This window comes from Melanerpes formicivorus, unplaced genomic scaffold, assembly GCF_026170545.1.
Source record: "Melanerpes formicivorus ecotype bairdi unplaced genomic scaffold, bMelFor1.0.p_v2 SCAF_34, whole genome shotgun sequence".
In the NCBI taxonomy this organism is placed as follows: domain Eukaryota; kingdom Metazoa; phylum Chordata; class Aves; order Piciformes; family Picidae; genus Melanerpes; species Melanerpes formicivorus.
Genome location: NW_027142386.1, coordinates 8,262,049 through 8,284,894, shown reverse-complemented (window position 1 = coordinate 8,284,894; position 22,846 = coordinate 8,262,049). Strand labels below are relative to the sequence as shown.

At 53.0% G+C, this 22,846-nt stretch overlaps 1 protein-coding gene across 2 annotated transcripts in view; it reads right to left on the bottom strand.

The window, feature by feature from the left end:
- Positions 1 to 477: 477 nt before the first annotated feature.
- Positions 478 to 22,846, bottom strand: part of LRRTM4 (leucine rich repeat transmembrane neuronal 4) — a 126,470-nt gene continuing 104,101 nt past the window's right edge. The window contains exon 3 of one of the 2 annotated variants that reach the window (XM_068156793.1): positions 478 to 1,993. In XM_068156793.1, coding sequence (XP_068012894.1) covers positions 1,772 to 1,993 — 222 coding nt within the window. In that variant the 3' untranslated portion in view covers positions 478 to 1,771. The remainder of the gene's footprint in view (positions 1,994 to 22,846) is intronic. The other variant, XM_068156794.1, reaches the window with a different exon arrangement.

Here is a 22,846-nt window from a genome sequence, read left to right as displayed (position 1 = left end):
TTCAGAGGCAACAGAACAACATCAACAGCTCAGCACGGCCAGGGGAAGCCCTTCTGGATGTGTGCATCCCTCCCAGAACAGCCAGCAGAAGCAGCTGGGACGGTCACAGCGTTCAGCATGTGCTGAACTCCACAGCTGCCTGAGCAGCCTTCAGGTGAAAACCATCCCCTGATGTTCCGACCTGCAGTGGTTTAGCTCCAGCCCAGGGCTTGCTCCTGTAACAGAACTCTGCATTCTCACCCAAGCACCAACCCCCCCAGTACCAAAAGGCTTCTCCACCCTCTGCCCCTCCCCTGCTGAAATCACCTCTTAACCTTTCCCTGGGCAAGCCAAATAGACTGAGCTGCTTCAAACTCAGAACAATTCCTTCAGCTCTTTGCAAGAGGTGAGGCTGAAGGCGAAGCAGGGCAGAGCCTCCTGCCCCCAGCCCCCCGCGCCCCCATGCCACAGACCCACAGAAATCATTCAGACAGCAGCTTGCCTGTGGTGTCCCAACCACAAAATAATAGGTTTTATTTTTTTTTCCACCACTTTCTGTTTGTTTGTTTGTTTGTTCTCTTTTTATTGATTAAAAACTACACAAAACCTAACTGATCATAATCAGTAATGAAAAAAAAAAAAAGAGAAAGGGGGAAAAAAAAAAAAGGAAAAGAAACCCCCCCAGACCCAAAGCCCCAGCGCTGCACATCCTCCTGGGGTGTGAGGAGCTGTGCCAGGCAGTGAGGGTCACCAAACACTCCTGCTGCAAAAGATTCTCCTTTTCCTTCTGCTCCATTTCAAGCACCACCAAGCTGCCAGTTTGGCTCCCGAGCATCCGTGAGTTTGGCTCCAGGAGCCCCGTGAGGAGCAGAGTCGTTGCCCCCCCATTGCCTCCCCTCTCTTTAGAGCCCACAGAGGAATGAAAGTGTCAACAACGAAGCACAATGAAGAGAGTAAAAATCCACAGCACCCCCGAGGTGCACAGCCCGCGTCGGAAATGTTCATGCACCCGAGTTCCTGTGTCCCTGCACCCGAGTTCCTGTGTCCCTGCTGCATCCATGGCCGATGTCCTTTGGGTTCAACATAAGCTCTAATGCCCATGTCAGGAGTTTGAAATATCAGCAGTTGGCCACTAAAAAGAAAAAAAACCCAAACCAAACCAAACAAAGGAAAAAAAGAACCAACCCCACCCCAAAGCCCAACCCAACCAAACCAACTCCCAAAGGAAGAAAGCAAAAGGAGGAGAAGAAAAGAAAAGAAAAGGAAATCCTCAATTCCTCTCTGTTGTTTGTTTAAAAAGAGCCAAACAAAAATAGAATTAACCCAATCTCTGAGGAGTGATAAACATTTCATGAGGAATCATGGCTGAGCCACCCACCCCCTGCTGCCCTCCCCATCCCCTTTGGATTTTGACCTGTGGTTCTCCTTCCCTGGAACCGTGCAATGTAGAAAAATCAAATATACAAACAAAACTCTTCATCCATCCCTTGTATGTGGCTAGAGTGAAATCTATTGTTTTTCTCTCTTCTTTTTTTTTTTTGTCTTTTTTTGGGTTGTTTTTTAATAAGAACTGGACAATCTCTTCTTTTCATATTTACATTGAGGAATTTGTTTGAAAGTTTAAAGCACAGAAAATCCTGAAGTCCTCGGCTGCGGCCTGCCGGACCAGGCTGCGGAGTTCGCTGTTTCCCCTTCCCTTGCTCTCTGCTGGAGCATTTGGAACAGGAATGGTAGATGGAGGTTTCCTGGCCTGGAAGGTCCCTCAGCAGCAGCCCCCCTCCGCCCTGCAGGGTCAGTTTGGTATCCTCTCGATGTAGATGGCCGGGGCGGCCGAGCGCGCGATGGTGGCGATGAAGCTGTGGTCCCGGCTGAGCTCCAGGTTGGTTGTCTCAGCCTGCTCCCGGGACATGGAGTCGTATCCCTTGTTGACATGGAGAGGTTTGTGGGCTTGGCAGTACCCAATCACTGGCTGGTCGTAGCTGTAGTAGGGTAGAGTCTTCATGTGGTGAGGAACCTGCACCAGAGAAAGGAGGTCAGAGGAGAGGGAGGTGTGAGCAGCGCGCTCGGTGCCCCGCGCCTGCAGCCCCAGCCCCGTGGGGTGCTCAGCACAAACATGCTCAGCACACAGCTCCTGCACCAAGATGAACCTCTGAGGCTTTCAAATTGTCATCTTCAGAGAGTCACAGAATTGCTTGGGTTGGAAAAGCCCTCTGAGATCACCCAGTCCAATCCTCAACCCAACCCCACCATGGCCACCAAACCATGGCCCCAGGTGCCACAGCCACAGGTTTCTGGAACACCTCCAGGGATGGGGACTCCACCACCTCCCTGGGCAGCCTGTGCCAGTCCCTGACCACTCCTGCAGCAAAGCCATTTTTCCTACTATCCAATCTAAACCCATGGTCATGAACCTGAGAAGCCTGCAGCATCTCTCCTGACCCCTCTCTCCCCAGGCCCTACTCTCCTCTCCAGGTAAATGCTCAGAAACTGCCAGTCCCTCCCCTTTGGATTTTTTCCCCCCACAAATGTTCTCTGCTTGCAAACATTAATCCTACAGCTAAAGATGATTTGTGTCACAGTATCAGGTACGAATCTCTGCAGATAGTTTTATCATCTGCAAGAGAGGACTGAGCAAGTAGAAAGAAAGGTGCACCAAGGGGAAAGACCCAAGGCCGTCTGCAGGAGATGCTGGCAAGAGTTTATTGCAACACTGCTTGGAAACCTGAGCTCACTACAGCTGGAGGTACCCCACACAATCCAGTCTTGTAACTAACAGCTTTTTGTTCTCCATGCTGGACCTTGAGTGGAGACCACAGAGCTAATTGATCACAAATTTGCACTGCATGGCAAACTTCATTCAGAAAAGTAAGGGAGAAGCAAAGGCATTAAGATTAATCAGAAGTTGTGCAGGGTGAGGGTTGCTCTCACTTTGGGTCTCCTCAGCAGCTAGATTCCTCCCCTTGCTTCTCTGCAGAAGGCTGGAGAGATTCCAGAACTCTTCCACCAGCTGGAATTCAGCTGCAGACGTCACTTGGTGTGACAGCTGAGTGGCAGGAATGCAGAAGACAAGCTGCTGGGTGGGATTTGATGGGACAACTGTGCTCACTTGTGGATCAAATTCAGGCACAGTGCAAGAAACTGCAGCTCCCTCTGGATACAGGAATATCCATGCCAGAACCTATCAAGGCTTGGATTTGTCCTCAGCCTCTGAGGCAGCTCGTTATGATTCTGTAAAAGCCAAGGCCTGTTTGTGTTCTGGAGAGCTGAGAGATTGAGGTCCTGACTCTCCAGCACTACCACACAGTCCATTACCCACCCGAGGCCTCCCTGCTTGTCTGACTCCCTTCTGCAAACAGGAGTCAAAAGGATCAGGATCTCAACAGCAACCCTGAACACTGGAGAAACCACAGCTCCTTCTCAGCTCCTTCTCAGGAGGTCTGTACCACCTGCTGCTGGTTTTCACCCAGAAGTCAGGTTTGTCTGGGTCTGAAATCACAGAAATGCATCCAAAGCAGCGTGGCCAGCAGGTGAAGAGAGGGATTCTGCCCCTCTGCTCTGCTGAGACCTCACCTGCAGTGCTGTGTCAGTCCTGGGGCCCTGGAAAAGACATGGACCTGATGGAGAAGGTCCAGAGGAGGGCCACAAAGACGACCAGGGGGCTGCAGCACCTCTGCTACAAAACCAGGCTGTTCAGCCTGGCAAAGAGAAGGCTGCAGGTCAGGCAACCACCACTGGCTTGCAGCAGACACATTTCCTTCTGAAAGCCCCAAATGAGGCAGGAATATTCTCGAGCTGTTAAACATTATCTGGTTTCACACCTCCTGGCACTCCACAGTCCAGGTACACTGACTGATGTGTCAGTGGCTGCCTGGTTAACGATTACAGGATCAAATTAGAGGCAACTGTAGAAGTTGTCCATATGTAGCTGAGACTCAGAGTTACAAAATATGGAGGCTATGTTTTCTCATTAGTGCTAATATTTAGTCTCAGAACACCATGGCTTCGTTGCTGAATTAGCATCATAGCTGTTGATAAATCAAATTCAGAGTTCATTTTAAACCCTCTCATAATTTAGAGCAAAAATAAGCAAGATATACTGCCAGAGCTTCACGATTAGTGGAGCACACAGCTTCACCTTAGAGACAGATTGATTAGGCACATTAGGCTGATGGAGCTGGGATAAACAACTGCAGGGGATCTCACACTGCTGAAAAATCACAGCTAACAGCCCTGGAACACCCCTTGGGAGGCAGCTCAGGAAACCTCTTCAGGAAGAGGCACAAGCATGCACTGCCCAGGAACCCCAAGGGAAGGATCCTGACTTGGGTCACAACAACCCCAGGAATGCCCCAGACTGGAGGCAGAGTGGCTGGAAACTGCCTGGTGGAAAAGGACTTGGGGGTGTTAGTCAACAGCTAATAAAGACGAGCCAGAGGCTTCCCAGGTGCCCAAGAAGGCCACCAGCATCCTGGCCTGGATCAGCAATGGTGTGGCCACAGGACCAGGGCAGGGATTGTCTTTTACTGTGAAGGTGGTGGAACACTGGACCAGGCTGTCCAGGGAGGTGGTGGAGTCTCCATCCCTTTAGATGGGGCTCTGAGCAAGCTGCAGTGTCCCTGCTGACCGCAGGGGGTTGGTCTGGATGACCTTTAAAGGTCTTTTCTCAGCCCAAAGCCTTCTGTGGCTCTGTGACTCCATGCATGGCACAGGAGCCTTTATCGGAACCCAGGCTGCAGATAAAAGGTTGTGGCTGGCAGGGCTCAGATTATGTCTCAGTACAGAGAAGTTTGGCTCAGCGGAAATTTGGAGGCTAACTGCTACAAATGACTGACAGGTAGGTCATTAATCTTACTCCATGCTTGTATTTCTGGCTGGGAAAATTGGATTCCAGAAATTGAGAGAGGCTGTCAGAAGAGAGGGCTTGGTGTGAGAAAGGCAGAGAGAGGACAGGCAGGAGACAGAGGGCAGAGGAGAGTGCAGCCAGCAGCTGCTTCTGCAGGTCCTGTTGGAGGGGCATTGAGAGCTCAGGAGAAGGTAGCTGGGAATGAAGAGCTGCAGCACTTCGGCATCACTGCATTGGGTATGGCTGTAAGCAGAGGAACCTAACAGCAGCTCTGTCGTGGTGACAAACAGCAGAGGGATAACTTTAATACTCTACAAAATTGGTTGATTTAATATCCCAGCATCCCAGCATGGAGGGGTTGGAAGGGACCTCTGGAGATCAACCAGTCCAGGCCCCTGCTCCAGCAGGGCTCCCACAGCAGCTTGCCCAGGAGCACCATGCCCAGGAGGGTTTGAAATCTCTCCTGGCAAAGAGACTCCACAACCTCTCAGGGCAGCCTGCTCCAGGGCTCCAGCACCTTCACACAAACAAGTTGCTCCTCATGTTCATGTGGAACCTCCTGGGTTCCAGTTTGTGGCCACTGTCCCTTGGCCTGTCCCTGGGCACCACCATAAAGAGCCCAGCCCCAGCCTCTTGCCCTCCACAGCTCCTTTAGCTCTTGCTGAGCCTTGCTCAGATCGCCTTTGAGGCTGCTCATCTTCAGGCTTCCAGGCCCAGGGCTCTCAGCCTTTGCTCCTCACAGAGCTGCTCCAGGCCACTCAGCTTCTTCCCAGCCTCCCCTGGGCTCTCTCTAGCAGTTCCCTGTCCCTCTGGAACTGGGGAGCCCAGGACTGGACTCGGGAGTACAGGGAGGCTGAGAACCTCCCTCGAAACAAAGTCAATTAGAAGAATTTTATTGCTGTTTTCTTGTGTGGCATTAAAATATTGCCCAACTCTGTAAAGCACCTGGGGGCTCTGCAGGCTCCCCCCTCCCTGGGGTGATTTCTTCAGCCATCCCTGCAGTGTGTTCTTCATCTCTTAAACCCCAGCGGAGCATCACCTGTCAGCTCCACTGACACCGGCAGCTGGATATGAAGCTTCCCTGCCCTACAGATAACTTCCTAATCCTGCTCTCCAATCACACAAGCTCCTTCCCCTGTAAGCCTGAAGCTCTCCAGGGCCTCTTTAGCTGAGTGTGCTGTTCTGGAGATGAGGAGGGAAACCACCCCCACCCCACTGCTCCCACCACGGGCAGGTTTCTCCTTTCAATCAGTAAATGAAAAGGTTTCCCTAAAGGAAACTCCCAGGAAGAAGAAAACTCTGCTCAGCCTTCTTATTGTTCCTGGGGCAAAATATTTCTTTTAAATTGCCTTATGTGTTGTTGGGTTTTTACAGAGTAGCCTGCCAAAAAGATCCACTGATGGGAAACTTGGAGCAGGCTTCGCTGCAGCCTTCGATTTCCCGCCGTGGAGGGCCAATAAAATAAACAAAGCATCCAGAGATGTTAATTGCAAAGCCATTAATATGGCTCTGCTGCTCTGAGGAGCACTGCCTGTGGAGCTCAGGAGGGGTGGAAGCCTGGTGGCTCAGCAAAGCTTCTGCACAGCTTGGGGGCAGATGAGCTCTTGCAAAGGGATGCAGCACCTCGCGGTAGGTTCTGCTGCCTCTCTCTGGCTGCCTCTCCACATCTTTGGGTGCCTCAAGACTCAGACCTTCCAAATCTGTAGCCTCTTTCAAGCCAACTCAGCTTGCTCTCAGAGACTTTAAAAAGCTATTGTCCTTACAGGAATTGCTGCTCCCCATGCACTGCATTGAGAGCTGTGGATCATTTGTACTGAACCTACCAGGACAAGTCAAAGGTCCCCCCAGCCGTATCTCCAGGGCATGGAGAAGAAGGAGTAGAGCACAGGTTGGCAATCCACTAATAGCTTGCACAGAGCATGCTGCTGCCCCCCAACACTTCCACCTCCAGCTAGCTTCCTAAACTGCTGCTGAAATCTGTGGAGCTGGACCTTCCCAATCTACCTAAGAGCCCAGAGCATCCTCAGAGGCTTTGGGGCACAGAGCACACCCTGCTTGTTGGCAAAGAATGGTGGTGGTGAGGGAAGGGTGGAGAGGTTCCCATGCAGTGGTCACTACGATGGCAACCAGCTCCATCCATCCCTCACAATAAAGAGCTCCCCCTGCCACCCACCCTTCCTTGGGTTGGGTTTTGGCCATCTCAAGACAATTTGCAAGGGTCTCTCCTTCACAGAAAATGGCCAACAAGAAAAAGAATAAGAGGCACAAATCACAAAGCAATCAGGATGCTCACAGGGCTTGTTTCAGCTGGTCTGGGATCAGATGGTGCACACCAGACCATCAGCATCCAAAGCTGTAGATCAGGAATGACTCAAACTGCAAGAGTAGACAACCAAACCATGATGACTGTGAACAGAGCACAAGTCACAGGCATTAGTATTTTCTCCTGAGAAAACTGTGAGATAAATTCACTCCAGTGGGTGAGGAGAAAGAAGCTGCTGGCACTACAGACCTCCTCAGACACGGGAGGGAGCTCCTCTTATACTGAACGGCTCAGCAGGATTCTGTTCAGGAGAAATTAGAAGGCTTTAATTGCCTGCCCTGTCTCCTAGCAGAGGAATCAGTATGTAGAGTGGCACAAACGTGCTGCTGAGGACATGAATCCAGCAGCAGAGGGGACAGCTTCTCCTCCTGATCCATATGTCACTCCCAACGTGCCCACGCCGAGAGGAAGCTGCAGCCCCCCAGCTTCCAAAAGGCACCAATAAATGACTCATAATGGGGTGAGGATTTATGTAATCAGCAGCTTCCCTCAGAGGGCAGGGAACAGCCTCTGCATCTTGCAGCAGGTAGAGGAGGACAGAGCTAGAGGGAAATCGCTCTTCTCGATTGAGGGAGAGAAAGCAGTTTAGGGATGACGATGAAGGCCTGGAAGGAGGGTGCCTGGCTGTGGGTGACACTGCCTGGTGGAGTCTGGACACACCACAGACTGTGAGGGGAGAGCAAGTTCAGGTCCTTACCCAATGAGCTAAGGGGTCCTGCTGTTCATTCAGCTCCAAGGAAAGCTCACCCTGCCCCCAACTTCAGAGGCCCCCAGCCCAAGGCTACAAACACATCCCAGGCAGGCACAGCTGTGCAGAATCACAGAACTGTTTGGGTTGGAAAAGGTCTCCAAGATCACCGAGTCCAACCTTCAACCCAGCCCCACCATGGCCACCAACCCACGGCCCCAGGTGCCATGGCCACAGGGCTCTGGAACACCTGCAGGGATGGGGACTCCACCACCTCCCTGGGCAGCCTCTGCCAGTCCCTGACCACTCTGGTAGCACAGAAATTGTCCCTCCTCTCGGCACAGGGAATTAGCAAGCTGACAACAAACAGGGGCCACGCTTCAGTCGTGTCCCATAGCAGCGTGGAGCATCAGGGAGCAAGCAAGCAGAAAATTAATGCAAGACTGTCCAGCATTGCAGGCAAGGACACTGCACAATGAGAGCATTACTGCTTAATGCTCTACAGAAAACAAATGACTTCTGCATTCCTCTGGGCAAGTTTTCTAATGTGCAGGGAAATCATCAGTAAAGACATCCTGAGGATCCCTGAGAAAACTGGGAGAATGATGGCTTAGGAAATATTCTTGGCTTAGCAATATTTGCTGCTACAAAACGACGAGGATCGATTCAATTACTCCATGGAAGCAAAAAAGCAGTGGAATTATCGAGCAGCAGGACTTCAGTGACACTCCTAAAACCAGCCAGGAACATCTGGATGACATTTGAAAAACCCAAACCAACAGACCCAAACAAACCACACACTAAAGCCTCCAAACAGCCACAGTCCACCACTAAAAGGAGCCCAGCCGTATCCTCTTGGCTCCCACCCTTTAGCTCTTGCCGACTATTGCCCAGATCCCCTCTGGGGCTGCTCTTCTCCCAGCTCCAGGACCCCCAGCCTCTGCTCCTCACAGAGATGCTTCAGGCCCCTCAGCATTTTCCCAGCCTCCCATGGGCTCTCTTCAGCAGTTCTCTGTCGCTCTTGAACTGGGGAGTCTAGAACTGGACCCAGAACTCCAGGCTGAAGCAGCCCGGGACTGGTGCGAAGACCAAGCGCTGCCGAGCGCCGTTCAGAGCGAGGGGAGCGGAGCTGCCTGCGCAGCGCGGCACTGCTGGATGCGGCCAGCAGAGGGCGGCAGAGCTCACGGCCGGCTGCCTGCGGCCGCCTGCGGCTGCCTGCGCTGCAGGCGCTCCGGAGAGCCCCGGGACCTCATCTCCGCCTGCTCTGACCCAGGGAAGCCTTGCAACAAAAAGAGAGGCTGCCCGCTTGGACCAGTCCTGTGCCTCAGCGCAGCGGTGGAGTGGAAATGAAAAGACCCAGGTTCAAAGAACCCTGCTGGAACACAACATCTGCCCTCTGAGCTCGGTTCTGGAAACCAGAGGAGCTGCTTTAGAAACATCTGCAGCTGATGCCAACCAGAGACAGCTTGCTTGGACTGGATGAGCTTAGGAGGCTCTTCCAACCCAAACGATCCTATGCTGCCTCACGGGCACGGTGGAGCATGGAGCTGTCACCATTAACGACCCTCTGCATGGGATCTTTCCCTCTGATGGGTCTGCACCAGTTGCAGCCACCTAGAACCAATACCCAAGGCCTAGATCACCTGCACCGTCCAGACGGTGTCATGACCTGATCCCTGATCTCACTCTGACCAAGGGTGAAACAGGCTGGGAGGAGAAATAAATACAAGGAGATAAATCAGGCTCTCAGCATCTCCAATCTGTTGTTTATTTGCAGTGCCTCGAGGCCTCGACTAAAGCTGGAACTGCTGGGTGGCAACCAAGGCTCCTGCGCTCGGCACAGCCCCTGCCCTGCAGAGCTGGTGCTCCAGACAGGCTTGACAGATGAAGGGTGGGAGAAAGGAAAATAGCAAACAAGAAAAAGATCTCAAAACTGCTGCACAGATTGAGGGACAGATTTCTGCATGAGCTAAAGGCATTGCATACAGATCCTTTATCCCCAGATGACTTCCCTCCTCCTGTGGCCACTGTGACTGTGGAGATATTTGTACGCCCAGTGTGAGCAAAGCTCTCTGGGCAGCCTGCTCCAGGGCTCCCACACCCTCACACCAAAGAAGTTTCTCCTTAGGTTCAAGTGAAACCTCCTGGGTTCCAGTCTGTGCCTGTTGCCCCTCTCACTGGGCACCACTGAGAAGATCCCAGCCCCATCTTCGTGCCCTCCGCACCTCTGCTGGCTCGATCCAAGCTCCTGAGGTAGGACAGGAGGCAGGTGAGTGATCATAGAGCAGTGTACCAAGTGCCAGCTGGACAATGGTTGACATGGTTACCCTTTTCCTCTTTCTGCTGCAGCTATGTAGTGAGTTGGGCTGCAAGCCCTGCTACAATAGAGCACAGTGTTGTGCAGGCTCCTCTATTGCCACGGAAGAAAAGAATGTGCCATTGACAGACTTCTGTGCCCTTTCAACACACAACAGCTCTGACATCAAAGCTCCCAGCACTCCTCTGCAATAGTTATTCACTGAGCTTTTGTGGTCAGGAACTGAAACAGGGTTTTCATGAAGTTCTAAGGGGAGAAAAATTATCTGCTGGAAATGAGTCTCTTCTTCAGTGAGTGCTGCAAATAATGAGCAGCAGCTTTGTTTCCTCTGGAAGGTGAAAGGAAGGGAATGTGGCCTTAATGTGCATTTAAAGCAGGAGTGGGTCAGTCCCCAAGATGTTTTTTGGGCATAATGGAAACATTCAGCTGTCAAAGGAAACATTAAAAACAACACAATAATGAATTGAGAGAGTGAGGGGGGATGCAGAATTTAAAGCCATATTTCTCTATGGGAAGGAAAGCAGCTGCAGATTGGAGGGGAGTGTGATCAACCATGGCTCCATTGTAGCCTCCACCATATGGTTTTCCTCTGACAAATCAGGGCACTGGCTTCTCTGCTTCTCTTTTTTTCCCCTTTTCCTTTGCCAGTGGAGCCCAGGTGTAGCAGCACAGAGGAGAATCAAGTGCACACAGAGCCACATCCATGGGGGCAAAATGTCTTTGCCGCAAGAGTGGTCAGGGACTGGCACAGGCTGCCCAGGGAGGTGGTGGAGTCCCCATCCCTGGAGGTGTTCAAGGAATGTGTGGCCATGGCACCTGGGACATGACTTAGTGGCCATGGTGGTGTTAGGCCAACTGGAGGATGTTGAGTGTTAGGACTGGAGGATCCCAGAGGTCATTCGAACCAAGACAGTTCAGAGACTCTAAGAACACCTCCCAGCACAGCCAGAGAATAGAATAGAATAGAATAGAATAGAATAGAATAGAATAGAATAGAATAGAATAGAATAGAATAGAATAGACCAAACCAGGTTGGAAGAGACCTTCAAGATCATCACGTCCAACCTATCATCCAACACCACCTAATCAACTAACCCATGGCACCAAGCACCCTGTCAAGTCTCCTCCTGAACACCTCCAGTGATGGTGACTCCACCACCTCCCTGGGCAGCCCATTCCAATGGGCAATCACTCTCTCTGTGTAAAACTTCCTCCTGACCTCCAGCCTGAACCTCCCCTGGTGCAGCCTGAGACTGTGTCCTCTTGTTCTGGTGCTGGCTGCCTGGGAGAAGAGACCAACCTCTGCCTGTCTACAACCTCCCTTCAGGTAGCTGTAGAGAGCAATGAGGTCACCCCTGAGTCTCCTCTTCTCCAGGCTAAGCAACCCCAGCTCCCTCAGCCTCTCCTCACAAGGCTGTGTTCCAAGCCCTTCACCAACTTTGTTGCCCTTCTCTGGACTCGTTCCAGCAAGTCAACCTCCTTCCTAAACTGAGGGGCCCAGAACTAGACACAGCCCTCGAGGTGTGGCCTAACCAGTGCAGTGTACAGGGAGAGAAAGCAGCCTGCAGCCTATGGCCCCAGCAGGCCTGGCAGAGTGAAGCTGCTGCAGCCCACAGAAGCCAGCAGAGAGGCAGCACTGGATGAGCTCAGCTCCTGCTGCCCCTGGGCAGCCAAACCACACCCAGCACAAAGCTGCTGCCCCACGCCTGGCTCCAGGGAGGTGTAAATCCCTTCCACCCCCAGGCACAGCAGGAGCTAATGAAGTCAAATGCAGACCGTGGGGACAGGTTTGCTCCTGCTGTCGCAGGCTGCTGCCTCTTGGCTCCACCAGCAATGGGCTCAGAGCACTGCTGGTGCTCCTGCTGCAGCATGTGGAAGCTGTGGGGCTTTCCCCAGGGGACTCCAGCTCCATCTGTGTCAGTCCATCACTGCTCACTGCTGCTGCATCCAACTAAATGGCATTTAAAGGAATGAAGGCACAGCTCTGTTATTAAGTGAACCCTCTTGCATTCATCTGCTCCCTGCTTGCTAATCTCCAGGAGCCTTCACAAGCTTGGAAACAGAGCCATGGAATCCGGGACCACCAAAGGCAAAGCTCAGGAGCTGCTGGCTCTGGATGTCCAACGTGAGATGTGTACCAAGGGGCTTCCTGAGCAGACACCTGATATGAGCAGAGCCTTCCCTGGTGTGAGGGTGCTGGAGCCCTGCAGCAGGCTGCCCAGAGAGGTTGTGGAGTCTCCTTGTCTGGAGAGCCCAAAGCCACCTGGACATGTCCTGTGTGACCTGCTCTGGGTGACCCTGCTTCGGCAGGGGGGTTGGACTAGCTAGAGGTCCCTTGCACGCCCTAGCATTCTATGATTCTGTGATCCCAGAGTCAGACAGAGCCCAGAGCAGCTGCCCTGGGAGCAGCCCAGGTGAGGAAGTGGGGTGCAATTATCTAGAAAGGGTAAGAGAGTCCTAGCACTGGAGTTGGCAGGGCTCATTAGGAGGCCTTTAAACTAGGTCTGAAGGGGGTGGGTGAGGCAATCGGTCCCGCTGCAGAGGAAAGAGCAGGGCACAAGGTAGGGGCAGTTGGGAAGTCGGGAGCCCAGTTGCAGTGCAGTACACCAATGCAGGCAGCATGGGCAATAAGCAAGGGGAGCTGGAGGTCCTGGTCCAGCAGGGTGACTATGATGTAGTCACCACCTCAGAAACATGGTGGGATGGCACACATGATTGGAGTGCTGCACTGGGGGGTTACAGGCTCTTTAGGAGAGACAGGGGAGGGAGAAGAGGAGGAGGGGTGGCTCTGTATGTTAGGGAGTCACTCTCTGCCACACAACTTGAGGTGGAGGAAGAAGAGATTGAGAGCCTGTGGGTTAAAATCAGAGGGCGGCCTAACAGATCTGACATCCTGGTTGGAATCTGTTACAGACCACCCAGCCAGGATGAGGAGGCTGATGAAGTGTTCTACAAGCAGCTGGAGGCTGTCTCAAGATCATCAGATCTTGTCCTTGTGGGTGACTTCAACCTCCCAGATATCTGCTGGGAACTTCATTCAGCAGGGAGGAGGCAGTCCAGAAGGTTCCTGGAGTGCATGGAGGACAGCTTCCTGACACAGCTGTTAAGTGAGCCTACCAGGGGCCAGGCTCTGCTTGACCTGCTGTGTTCCAGTAGGGAAGGGCTGGTGGGAGATGTGATCGTGGGAGGCTGCCTAGGGTGCAGTGACCACGAGATAGTGAAGTTGTCAATATGCAGGGAGCTAGGGAGGAGCACCAACAGAACCTTCACCTTGGGCTGCAGGAGGGCAAACTTCAGCCTGTTTAAGAAACTTGTTTGCAAAGTTCCCTGGAGAGCAGCCCTCAAGAACTGAGGGGTCCAGGCTGGTTGGAGCTGCTTCAAAGAGGAGCTCTTGAAGACACAGGAACTGGCGGTTCCCACGTGCCAAAAGATGAGCCCAGGGGAAGGCTCTGGGCCTGGATGAGCAAGCAGCTCCTGGAGGATTTAAGGGGAAAAAAGAGGCTGCATCACCTTTGGAAGGAGGGGAAGGCTTCTCCTGATAGGTTTAAGGAAGCTGTTAGATTATGTAGAAATAAAATTAGGGAGGCTAAGGCCCAGCTGGAACTGAAGCTGAACACCTTTGTGAAAGAGAATAAACAGCATTGTTACAAATACATTAACACTAAAAAGAAGGGCAGGAAGAACCTGCACTGCTTATTGGACCTGGAGGGGAACACTGTGACTGAAGAGGAGGAAAAGGCTGAGGTCCTGAACACCTTCTTTGCCTCAATGTTTAACAGCAAGGCAGGAGGAGTTCAGGACGAGTGGCCTCCTGAGCTGGGTGACAGGGACAGGGAGCAGTGTAGTGCCCTGGAAATCCATGAGGAATTGGTTTGGGACCTGCTGAGCCACTTGGACACTCACAAGTCCATGAGACCAGATGGAATCCATCCTAGGGTGCTGAGAGAGCTGGCAGATGAGCTGCCAAGCCGCTCTCCATCATTTTCCTCCAGTCCTGGCTCACTGGAGAGGTTCCAGGTGACTGGAAACTGGCCAATGTGGTCCCCATCCACAAGAAGGGTCTGATGGAGGAACCTGGAAACTCCAGGCCTGGCAGCCTGACCTCAGTGCCAGGGAAAGTGATGGAGCAGATTATCCTGGGGGCAATAACTGCACCTGAAGGATGGCCAAGGGCTCAGGTCCAGCCAGCATGGAGTTAGGAGGGGCAGGTCCTGCCTCTCCAACCTGATCTCCTTCTATCATCAGGTGACTGCCTGGTGGATGTGGGGCAGGCTGTGGATGTGGTCTGCCTGGACTTCAGCAAGGCCTTTGACACCGTCCCCCACAGCAAACTGCTGGCTAAGCTGTCAGCTCATGGCTTGGACAGCAACACTCTGTGCTGGGTTAGGAACTGGCTGGAGGCTGAGCCCAGAGAGTGGTGGTGAATGGTGCCACAGCCAGCTGGCAGCCAGGCACCAGTGGCATCCCCCAGGGATCAGTGCTGGGCTCCATCCTCTTTAACATCTTCATTGATGATCTGGATGAGGGCATTGAGTCAGTCATCAGCAAGTTTGCAGATGACACCAAGTTGGGAGCAGATGTTAGTCAGTTAGAGGGTAGAAGGGCTCTGCAGAGGGACCTTGACTGACTGGACAGATGGGCAGAGGCCAACAGGATGGCATTCAACAAGTCCAAGTGCCAGGGGCTGCACTTTGGCCACAGCAACCCCATGCAGAGCTACAGGCTGGGGTCGGAGTGGCTGAGAGCTGCCAAACAGAGAGAGACCTGGGGGTGCTGATTGACAGCTGCCTAAACATGAGCCAGCAGTGTGCCCAGGTGGCCAGGAGGGCCAATGGCATCCTGGCCTGCATTAGGAACAGTGTGGCCAGCAGGAGCAGGGAAGTCATTGTGTCCCTGGACTCTGCATTGGTTAGGCCACACCTTGAGTCCTGTGTCCAGTTCTGGGCTCCTCAGTTTAGGAAGGACATTGAGAGACTTGAAGGTGTCCAGAGAAGGGCAACAAGGCTGGGGAGAGGCCTTGAGCACAGCCCTGTGAGGAGAGGCTGAGGGAGCTGGGGTTGCTTAGCCTGGAGAAGAGGAGGTTCGGGGGAGACCTCATTGCTCTCTACAACTACCTGAAGGGAGGTTGTAGCCAGGTGGGGGTTGGTCTCTTCTCCCAGGCACCCAGCACCAGAACAAGAGGACACAGTCTCAAGCTGTGCCAGGGGAGGTTTAGGCTGGAGGTGAGGAGAAAGTTCTTCACCGAGTGAGTCATTGGAAAGTGCTGCCCAGGGAGGTGGTGGAGTCCCCATCCCTGGAGGTGTTCAAGAGGGGATTGGATGTGGCACTTGGTGCCATGGTCTAGTCCTGAGGTCTGTGGTGACAGGTTGGACTTGGTGATCTTTGAGGTCTCTTCCAGCCTTGGTGATCCTGTGAGACTGTGAGGAGGAGCAGCACTGCCCCAGGGCTGCTTCCACATGCGGCACACGCAGCACCCCAGCGGAGATTCCATGCTCCATTTCCTTTCATTCCCTGGGTCCCATTAATTGCAACAGCATCACTTAATAATGCAACCACATCACTTCATAAGACTTTCATTAAAAAAGGTGAGCTGTTTTTTTTTCCCTCCCAATGAACAGCAGACATTGCCTGGGCTCAAAGACAAGGAAGCAATGTCCTGGACCCTCCCAGGTTCATCGTGCTGGCCTGGGAATGCTACCAGCTCTAGTTCCACTTGCTTTATTTCTTCTCACTCCACTTCCTTTCAATGAAGCAGGGGAGGGGAACGGAGAGAGGGCAGTAGGAGAGGTTGTAGTGGTGGGATGAGGGACAATGGCTTTGAGCTGGGAGAGGGGAGACTGAGACTGGAGATGAGGAAGAAATTCTTTCCAGTGAGGATGGGGAGAGACTGGCACAGGTTGCCCAGGGAGGCTGTGGATGTCCCCTGCCTGGAGGTGTTCAAGGTCAGGCTGGATGAGGCCTTGAGCAGCCTGTGCTGGTGGGAGGTGTCCCTGCCCATGGCAGGGGGTTGGCACTGGATGATCTTCAAGGTCGCTGCCAACCCAACCCATTCTATCACTCTGTGATTCAGTTCACACCTTAATTACAGGTTTCAGCTGCAGCCACTAAATTGAGAACCCTTCCTGCCCTGGCAGCTGAGCTCAGCACCCTACTGACACCGTCCCAGTGGGGAAAGCCAAGGCAGCAGCCACAGCACAATCTGTCAGCACGGGGTGGGCACAGAACGCAGCCATGCCAGCGGGGGGGGCACACTCTGTGTTTATGTACATTTCTGGCAGGCACACTCTGCTGTGAGGAGAGCTCTGCTGGTTAGAGGGAGCAGGAACTGCAGAGCCATTGGGGTGGGAGAGATCTCCAAGCTCATCCAGTCCAACCGCCAAACAAGCAGCACCATGACCCCCGCTGCCATGGCCACAGGTTTCTTGAACACCTGCAGGGCTGGGGACTCCACCACCTCCCTGGGCAGCCTCTGCCAGTCCCTTTTCCTTATGTTTAACCTAAACCTCCCCTGCTGCAGCTTGAGGCCATTTCCTTCCATTTTATCAGCTCTTACTAGGAAGAAGAGAGCAGCCTCTTTTCAGGGAGTTGTAGAGAGCACTGAGGTCTCCCTCAGCCTCCTCTGCTCCACACTGAACACCCCCAGGGCCCTCAGCTGCTCCTCCCCAGCCCTGTTCCCCAGACTCGTCCCTAGCTTGCTTTCAGTGCCTGCCTGAAGCAGCAGCTCTGGGGAGGCTCTGGCTGCTGGGATCACACTCCAGCTAACCGTGGGGGCAGATCAATGCTGCTGAAGCTTTGGGCGGAGGTGGCAGTGAGGGTTCAGTGGCAGCTAGCAGCTGGGGCAGCTCCTCTGCTCCCCAGGAGCCCCAGCTAGCAGCAATGGCTGCCTGGAGGCTGATCCTCATGCATCGGGCATAGCCTCCTCCACAACAATGGCTTTTCAAGGAACAATCTACCAACAACAACCACTCTGAGTATAATTAAGTAATTAATTATATTTTCTAATCTATTAAGCCTTGATTGCTTATCAAAGCATTCAGCTGGATCATTTTCCTCTTGTCATTTCCAATTAATTTTGCCTTTACTTTTTAAGCAAAGGAGGGGAGGAAAAGTCTCTCCAACTTCAGAGGGATTCAGGGCTTCAGTGGAGCAGAAAGAGGAGAGGCTACTGTGCTCAGCCTGTATCTCACACAGATGATGATGTATACATGAGACCACTGAGGTAGAGCACCTGATTGCTGCAGTGTGATGTGCTCAGCTCCCACATTAGTGGCAAACTCATAAAGCCAGCAAATGCTTTTATGGCTCTAATAATCCCTGCAGCTATGCAGTTGCATTCAGCACAGAGCAGGATTAAGCACAGCAGCGTGGGGTAATTAGTGCAATCAGGAATTAAACTCATCTGGCATCACATCTGCAAATCGATACAGACTGATAGGGAATGTTCTTAAGTGCTAATTAACAAAAGTAAAAAATACCAAGGCACCCTCTGATGGCTGCAGCTTGCACAGCTCCATCAGAGCCCCTGGGACTGCTCAGCTCCAGGGCAGCCAGAAATCCAGTCCAGGTTTCAGTCCTGGCTGCTAAAAATGAGTTGGGACTCGACAGCCTCACCACAAAATAACCTCTCCTTGTGACACTGATTTGTCCTGGGACCTTCAGTAAGAACAGGAACCAGGGGAATATGCAACAGCAGCGATGGAGGATGAGAGCGCTGCAGCAGGGCAGCTGCCTGCAGGGCAGCAGCAGAGACACCAAGCCTGTGCTGCACGCTGGAGGGCTCCTTGCTCCCCTTACTGGCAACAAAGATCACAGAGAATAGACTCAGAGAATGCACTGGGGTGGAAGGGACCTCAAAAGCTCATCCAGTCCCAGCAGGGACATCCCCAGCTAGAGCAGGCTGCTCACAGCCCCATCAAGCCTGGCCTTAAATGCCTCCTGTGAGGAGGCCTCCACCACCCCCCGGGGCAAACAGCTGCGGTGTTCCACCACGCTCAGAGTAAGGAACTTCAGCCCTCTCTTCAGGTCCATGTTTGGACATTTGCTAAGTGCCCACTCCCTGCTTTCCTTTCTCCCAAACAGGAGCCTCAGATGCTGCACATGGGAAGCGTCCTTCCCCTCCAGTGACAGCTGCATGCTGGCTGTCAGTGCCACGGAGATGGCTCTGTGCCATACTGGTGCTGAAGGAAGGGATACAGAGCATAGAATTCTTCTAAATTGCTTTTTCTAGGATCAAGAGTGAAAACTTAACAATCACACCCGGAAACTTCCTTGAGACAAACAATCAATCTGTGTCTGGGCTGCGGCTTGGTGCAGGAATTCATTTCTCTGTCACCAGCAGAACAAACAGAGCTTCTCATCCTGCCTGCTGCAACTCATTCATTTAAAAATAGATCCATAGATGTATTGCCATTTTCCACAGCTGAAACAATGCTCTGGGAAGGCAGTTAACTGCCTCTGGATAGTAAATAAACTTCCTGCCTGCCTGAGTGAGGTGAATAGGGAGAGATGAAGCCGTAAATCCTGCCCATGGCATGCCATCTCCAGCTGACGTTGTCACGCCAGCAGAAATCATCTCTAACTCATCCCAAGCAAATTCAACCTCGGAAGCATCCTCATTAACCATGCTGGGCAAGATCTGCCTCGCTGCTGCATCTGCAAACCCTCAAGTCTGCATCCAGAGTTGAAGATATTGATAGCACCATTCTAGAGAGAGCTTCATCTGATGTCCTGAGTAGCTTTCAACAGGCACTTCAGCATCAGAGAGAGAGAATCCGGATGAGCAGCTTCTGCTGCATCACTTGAACTCTGCCAGGTCACTGTACAAGAGACAGCAGCTTGAAAAAGCCATGCTTTGAGAAGTTGTCATTCTAGATGCATTAAATAAATCATAGTCACTCTCATAGCTGCTGTGCCCTTCTGCAGACTGATTCCACTGCTCCTCCATCCTCAACATCTACAGCCCTAAAGCACTGTAGCACAGAGTGCAGTGGCTTGGAAGGAGCCTCTGAAGCTCCTCTAGTCCAGGCCCCCTACAGGGGGGAACATCCCCAACCAGAGCAGGTTGCTCTGAGCCCCACCAAGCCTGACCTCAAATGCCTGCAGGGATGGGGCCTCCACCACCTCCCTGTGGTGCTGGTCTGCTGCTGAGCACCCAGGAGACTCACAGCTGGGCTGTGGGTGTAAAACACCCCCTGGCAGCAGCACTGATGGGCACTGGTGGGACTTCAGGGAGCTGCACAACAGAACAGATCCAGATCTGAGTGCCTCCAGTTGTTGTAAGCAAATCCTCTTCTGTCCTTCTCACCCAGCCAAACAGAAACCCAAATAAACTGACACCCAACCAAGCAGAAACCCAACCAGACACCCAACCAAAGAGAAACAGACACCCAACCAACCAGACACTCAACCAACCAGACACCCAACCAGACACCCAACCAAACAGAAACAAACAGAAACCCAACCAAACAGACACCCAACCAAACAGACACCCAAACAAAGAGAATCAGACACTCAACCAAACAGACACCCAACCAACCAGACACCCAACCAAACAGAAACAAACAGAAACCCAACCAAACAGACACCCAACCAAACAGACACTCAACCAACCAGACACCCAAACAAAGAGAAACAGACACCCAACCAATCAGACACTCAACCAGCCAGACACCCAACCAGACACCCAACCAAACAGAAACAAACAGAAACCCAACCAAACAGACACCCAACCAAACCGAGCAAGAAACTAACCCCAGAGCCAAGCCAGCTCAAGTCCTTCACACACTCTGGTATCTACATCATATCTGTATGCAGATAGGGAGGGAGCACTGCTCCCAAGTGCCTGGCCTGCTCCTGGCAGAGCTCTGCTGCCCACTAGGATTCCCCATCTGGATTTCTGTCACGGAAGGGCAGAGTTTTTCAATCACTCCAGCTAAGAGCCAGAGATGAGATAGGGCCAGAAAGGGAATTACATGGGATAGACCCTGAGATAATTTGGCTTTATGGCTGGGGAGAAAATAGGCAGCAGGGGCAGCCACTGAAAGCTGAAGAGATTTTAAGATTTCATCCTTAAAACAACTTATTTATTAAGAGTTAAAATGGGATAAGTTGGCAAGATGGAGATAACGTTTCCAAAAGGCTCTCAAAAGCCTGCATCTGGCTGTCAGATCTGTGGACTCCCCGAGGCTCAGCCCTGCAAACCCTCTGGGATTTCAGTGCAGCCTTCAGCTGTGCAGCCCCAAGGGACAGTCTGTCCTTGGGCCCAGCCCAGTGCAGCTGCAGGAGCAAGCAATGAAGCCTGGCAGGGAACATCAGAGCGAGCAGGGGAAAGCATTCCAGCTCCTGTCACTCGTCTCCATTATCAGAGAGCAGGAAGGCAGAAGGATTTATTGTGTCTCTCCCTCCTTCTGGGGCAGCAGCAGCAGCCACCAGCCTGCTCTGCAGGGACAGGGAGGAATGAGCTGCTCTGTAAACACCTTGACACAGCTCCAGTGCAGTGCCTGGAGCTGCACGCCCAGGGCTGCCGGAGGGCTGCAGTGCTTGGGGTTAATTCCACCACACTACAACAGAGAGCAGAGATCCACCCCTGCTGCAAGCTCTGCCCCTCTTGCCTAAGGTGCTGCTGCTGCTCTGTGGCCTTTCTCTCACCTGCACAGAAAGAGCTGGACCTGCTCTGGCTTGGTTCTGCTCTCAGAATGGGGGAGGTTGGAAGGGACCTCTGGGATCCAGTCCAACCACAACCCAGCACTACCATGGCCACCAAACCATGGCCCCAAGTGCCATGGCCACAGGTTTCCTGCACACCTCCAGGGATGGGGACTCCACCACCTCCCTGGGCAGCCTCTGCCAGTCCCTGACCACTCTGGCAGCAAAAGAATTTTTTCCTAAGCTCCCCTGGGTCAATTCCAGGACATTTCTTCTCCTTCTATCACCTGAGACTAGAGAGAAGGGTCCAACCCCCACCTGGCTCCAACCTCTCTACAACCAGGGAGCTGTAGAGAGCAATGAGGTCTCCCCTCAGCCTCCTCTTCTCCAGACTGAACGACTCCACCACAAAGCCCTCATCTCCAACAGAAAACACTTTGCCTCTAACAACTGAATGCACACAAGAAGATTTCCTTTTCCAATTGCCTCTGCAAGAGGAGCAGAGGGAGCTGCAATATCATTACCTGGGCTGGAATATGCCCCACAGCAGGTCCCTCCCTTCTCTTTAGAGGAAGGAAGCAATAAAACAGGAGCTAATTTCTGAGATGCAAATAATGGAGGAGAGCAAAATTAGGAAGTATTCAACCACACTGTTTGTCTCCTGGATCCTTAGGAGGGTACAGTGGGTCTCCAACTGCAGCCAGGCAGATCCTTGCCACACTGCAGGGGGCTGCTGGTGTGACTTCACCAGAGGAGCTGCATTCCCCTCTGCTCCCCAGGCACTGCCTCCTTTTCATGAACTGACACCCAAAATTCATTTACCTGCTCAGCCCTCAGATAAACAAACCAGGGTCAGGCTGAGGAAAAAAGTGCTCTTACAGTAAGGCCAACCTGGGAGCTATGGAGCTGCCCAGGCAAGGGAACTGCAGCACAAAGCAAGCCCAGAGGGGCTGGAGATGCCAGGGAGATGCCACAGCAGCCCCAGCTCTCAGCCTGCACCTCCACAGCTGCAGCTGGAACTCTGAGCTGGTTTTGTCCCTGCAGCCACATGTCCCAAGGGCTCAGAGGTACTGCAGACATCATCTGCCCTTCCCCCAGGGGTACCTCTGCTTCTGCTGCACCTGCTGCAGCTGACAGACAGGCTACAATCCCTTGGAGAGCTAAATGAAGCCTTTCCTACACACCAGGACCCCAGAGAGCATGGCACTGGCCTGGCTTGACGTGCAAGAAATGTGAGGTTTGAACAGAGCAGAGACTCCAGAGAGGAGAGAACTCCTCTGCAGAGCTGTACAGAGAGGATGGCTGTCTGCTCAGCTCCAGCAGGCTATGGAGAGAGGGGATTCTGCCACTCTGCTCTGGTGAGACCTCACCTGGGGTACTCTGTCCTGGGACCCTCAACACAAGAAGGACCTGGACCTGCTGGAGAGAGGCCAGAGGAGGCCACAAAGATGATCAGAGGGCTGAGGAGCCTCCCCTATGGGGACAGGCTGAGGGAGCTGGGGGTGCTCTGCCTGGGGAGGAGAGGGTTCCAGGGAGACCTTAGAGCAGCTGGGAGGTGTTCTGCAGGCATCTTGGTGCTTCTGCAGGCTCCTCTCCCTCTTCCTGTTTCTATCATTACAGAAGTGGACAAGCTGCAGGCAGGCTCCTGAGCTGCCTGCCATGCCCAGCCCCTTCCCCACAGTGACAGCTTCGTTAATCTTCTGCTCTGGCTCTGGCAGCGGCCAGGCTCTGAGCACGGCAGGGGCTGCCGGCAGCACATCTGCCAGGCCTGGGCGTGCAGGCAAGGAGCAGAGCAGGCTCTGCTGGGCTGCTCTCCCTGCTCACACAGCCCTGTGCCTGTCCAGTGAGTGCTCCACACACACAGGCTGCAGCAATCCACAGAGTAATGGCCTGAATTTCCAGAGCCACCTGTGAGCCCAGACACTGCAGCACCACCCTGCAGCAGGAGCTGTCTGCTTGCACAGGGAGGCATCACTGCTCCCTGCCCACCAGCACTCTGCTAAAGACAGATGATGTGACTTGCCCAAGGTCACAGAGAACAACTGGGATGGT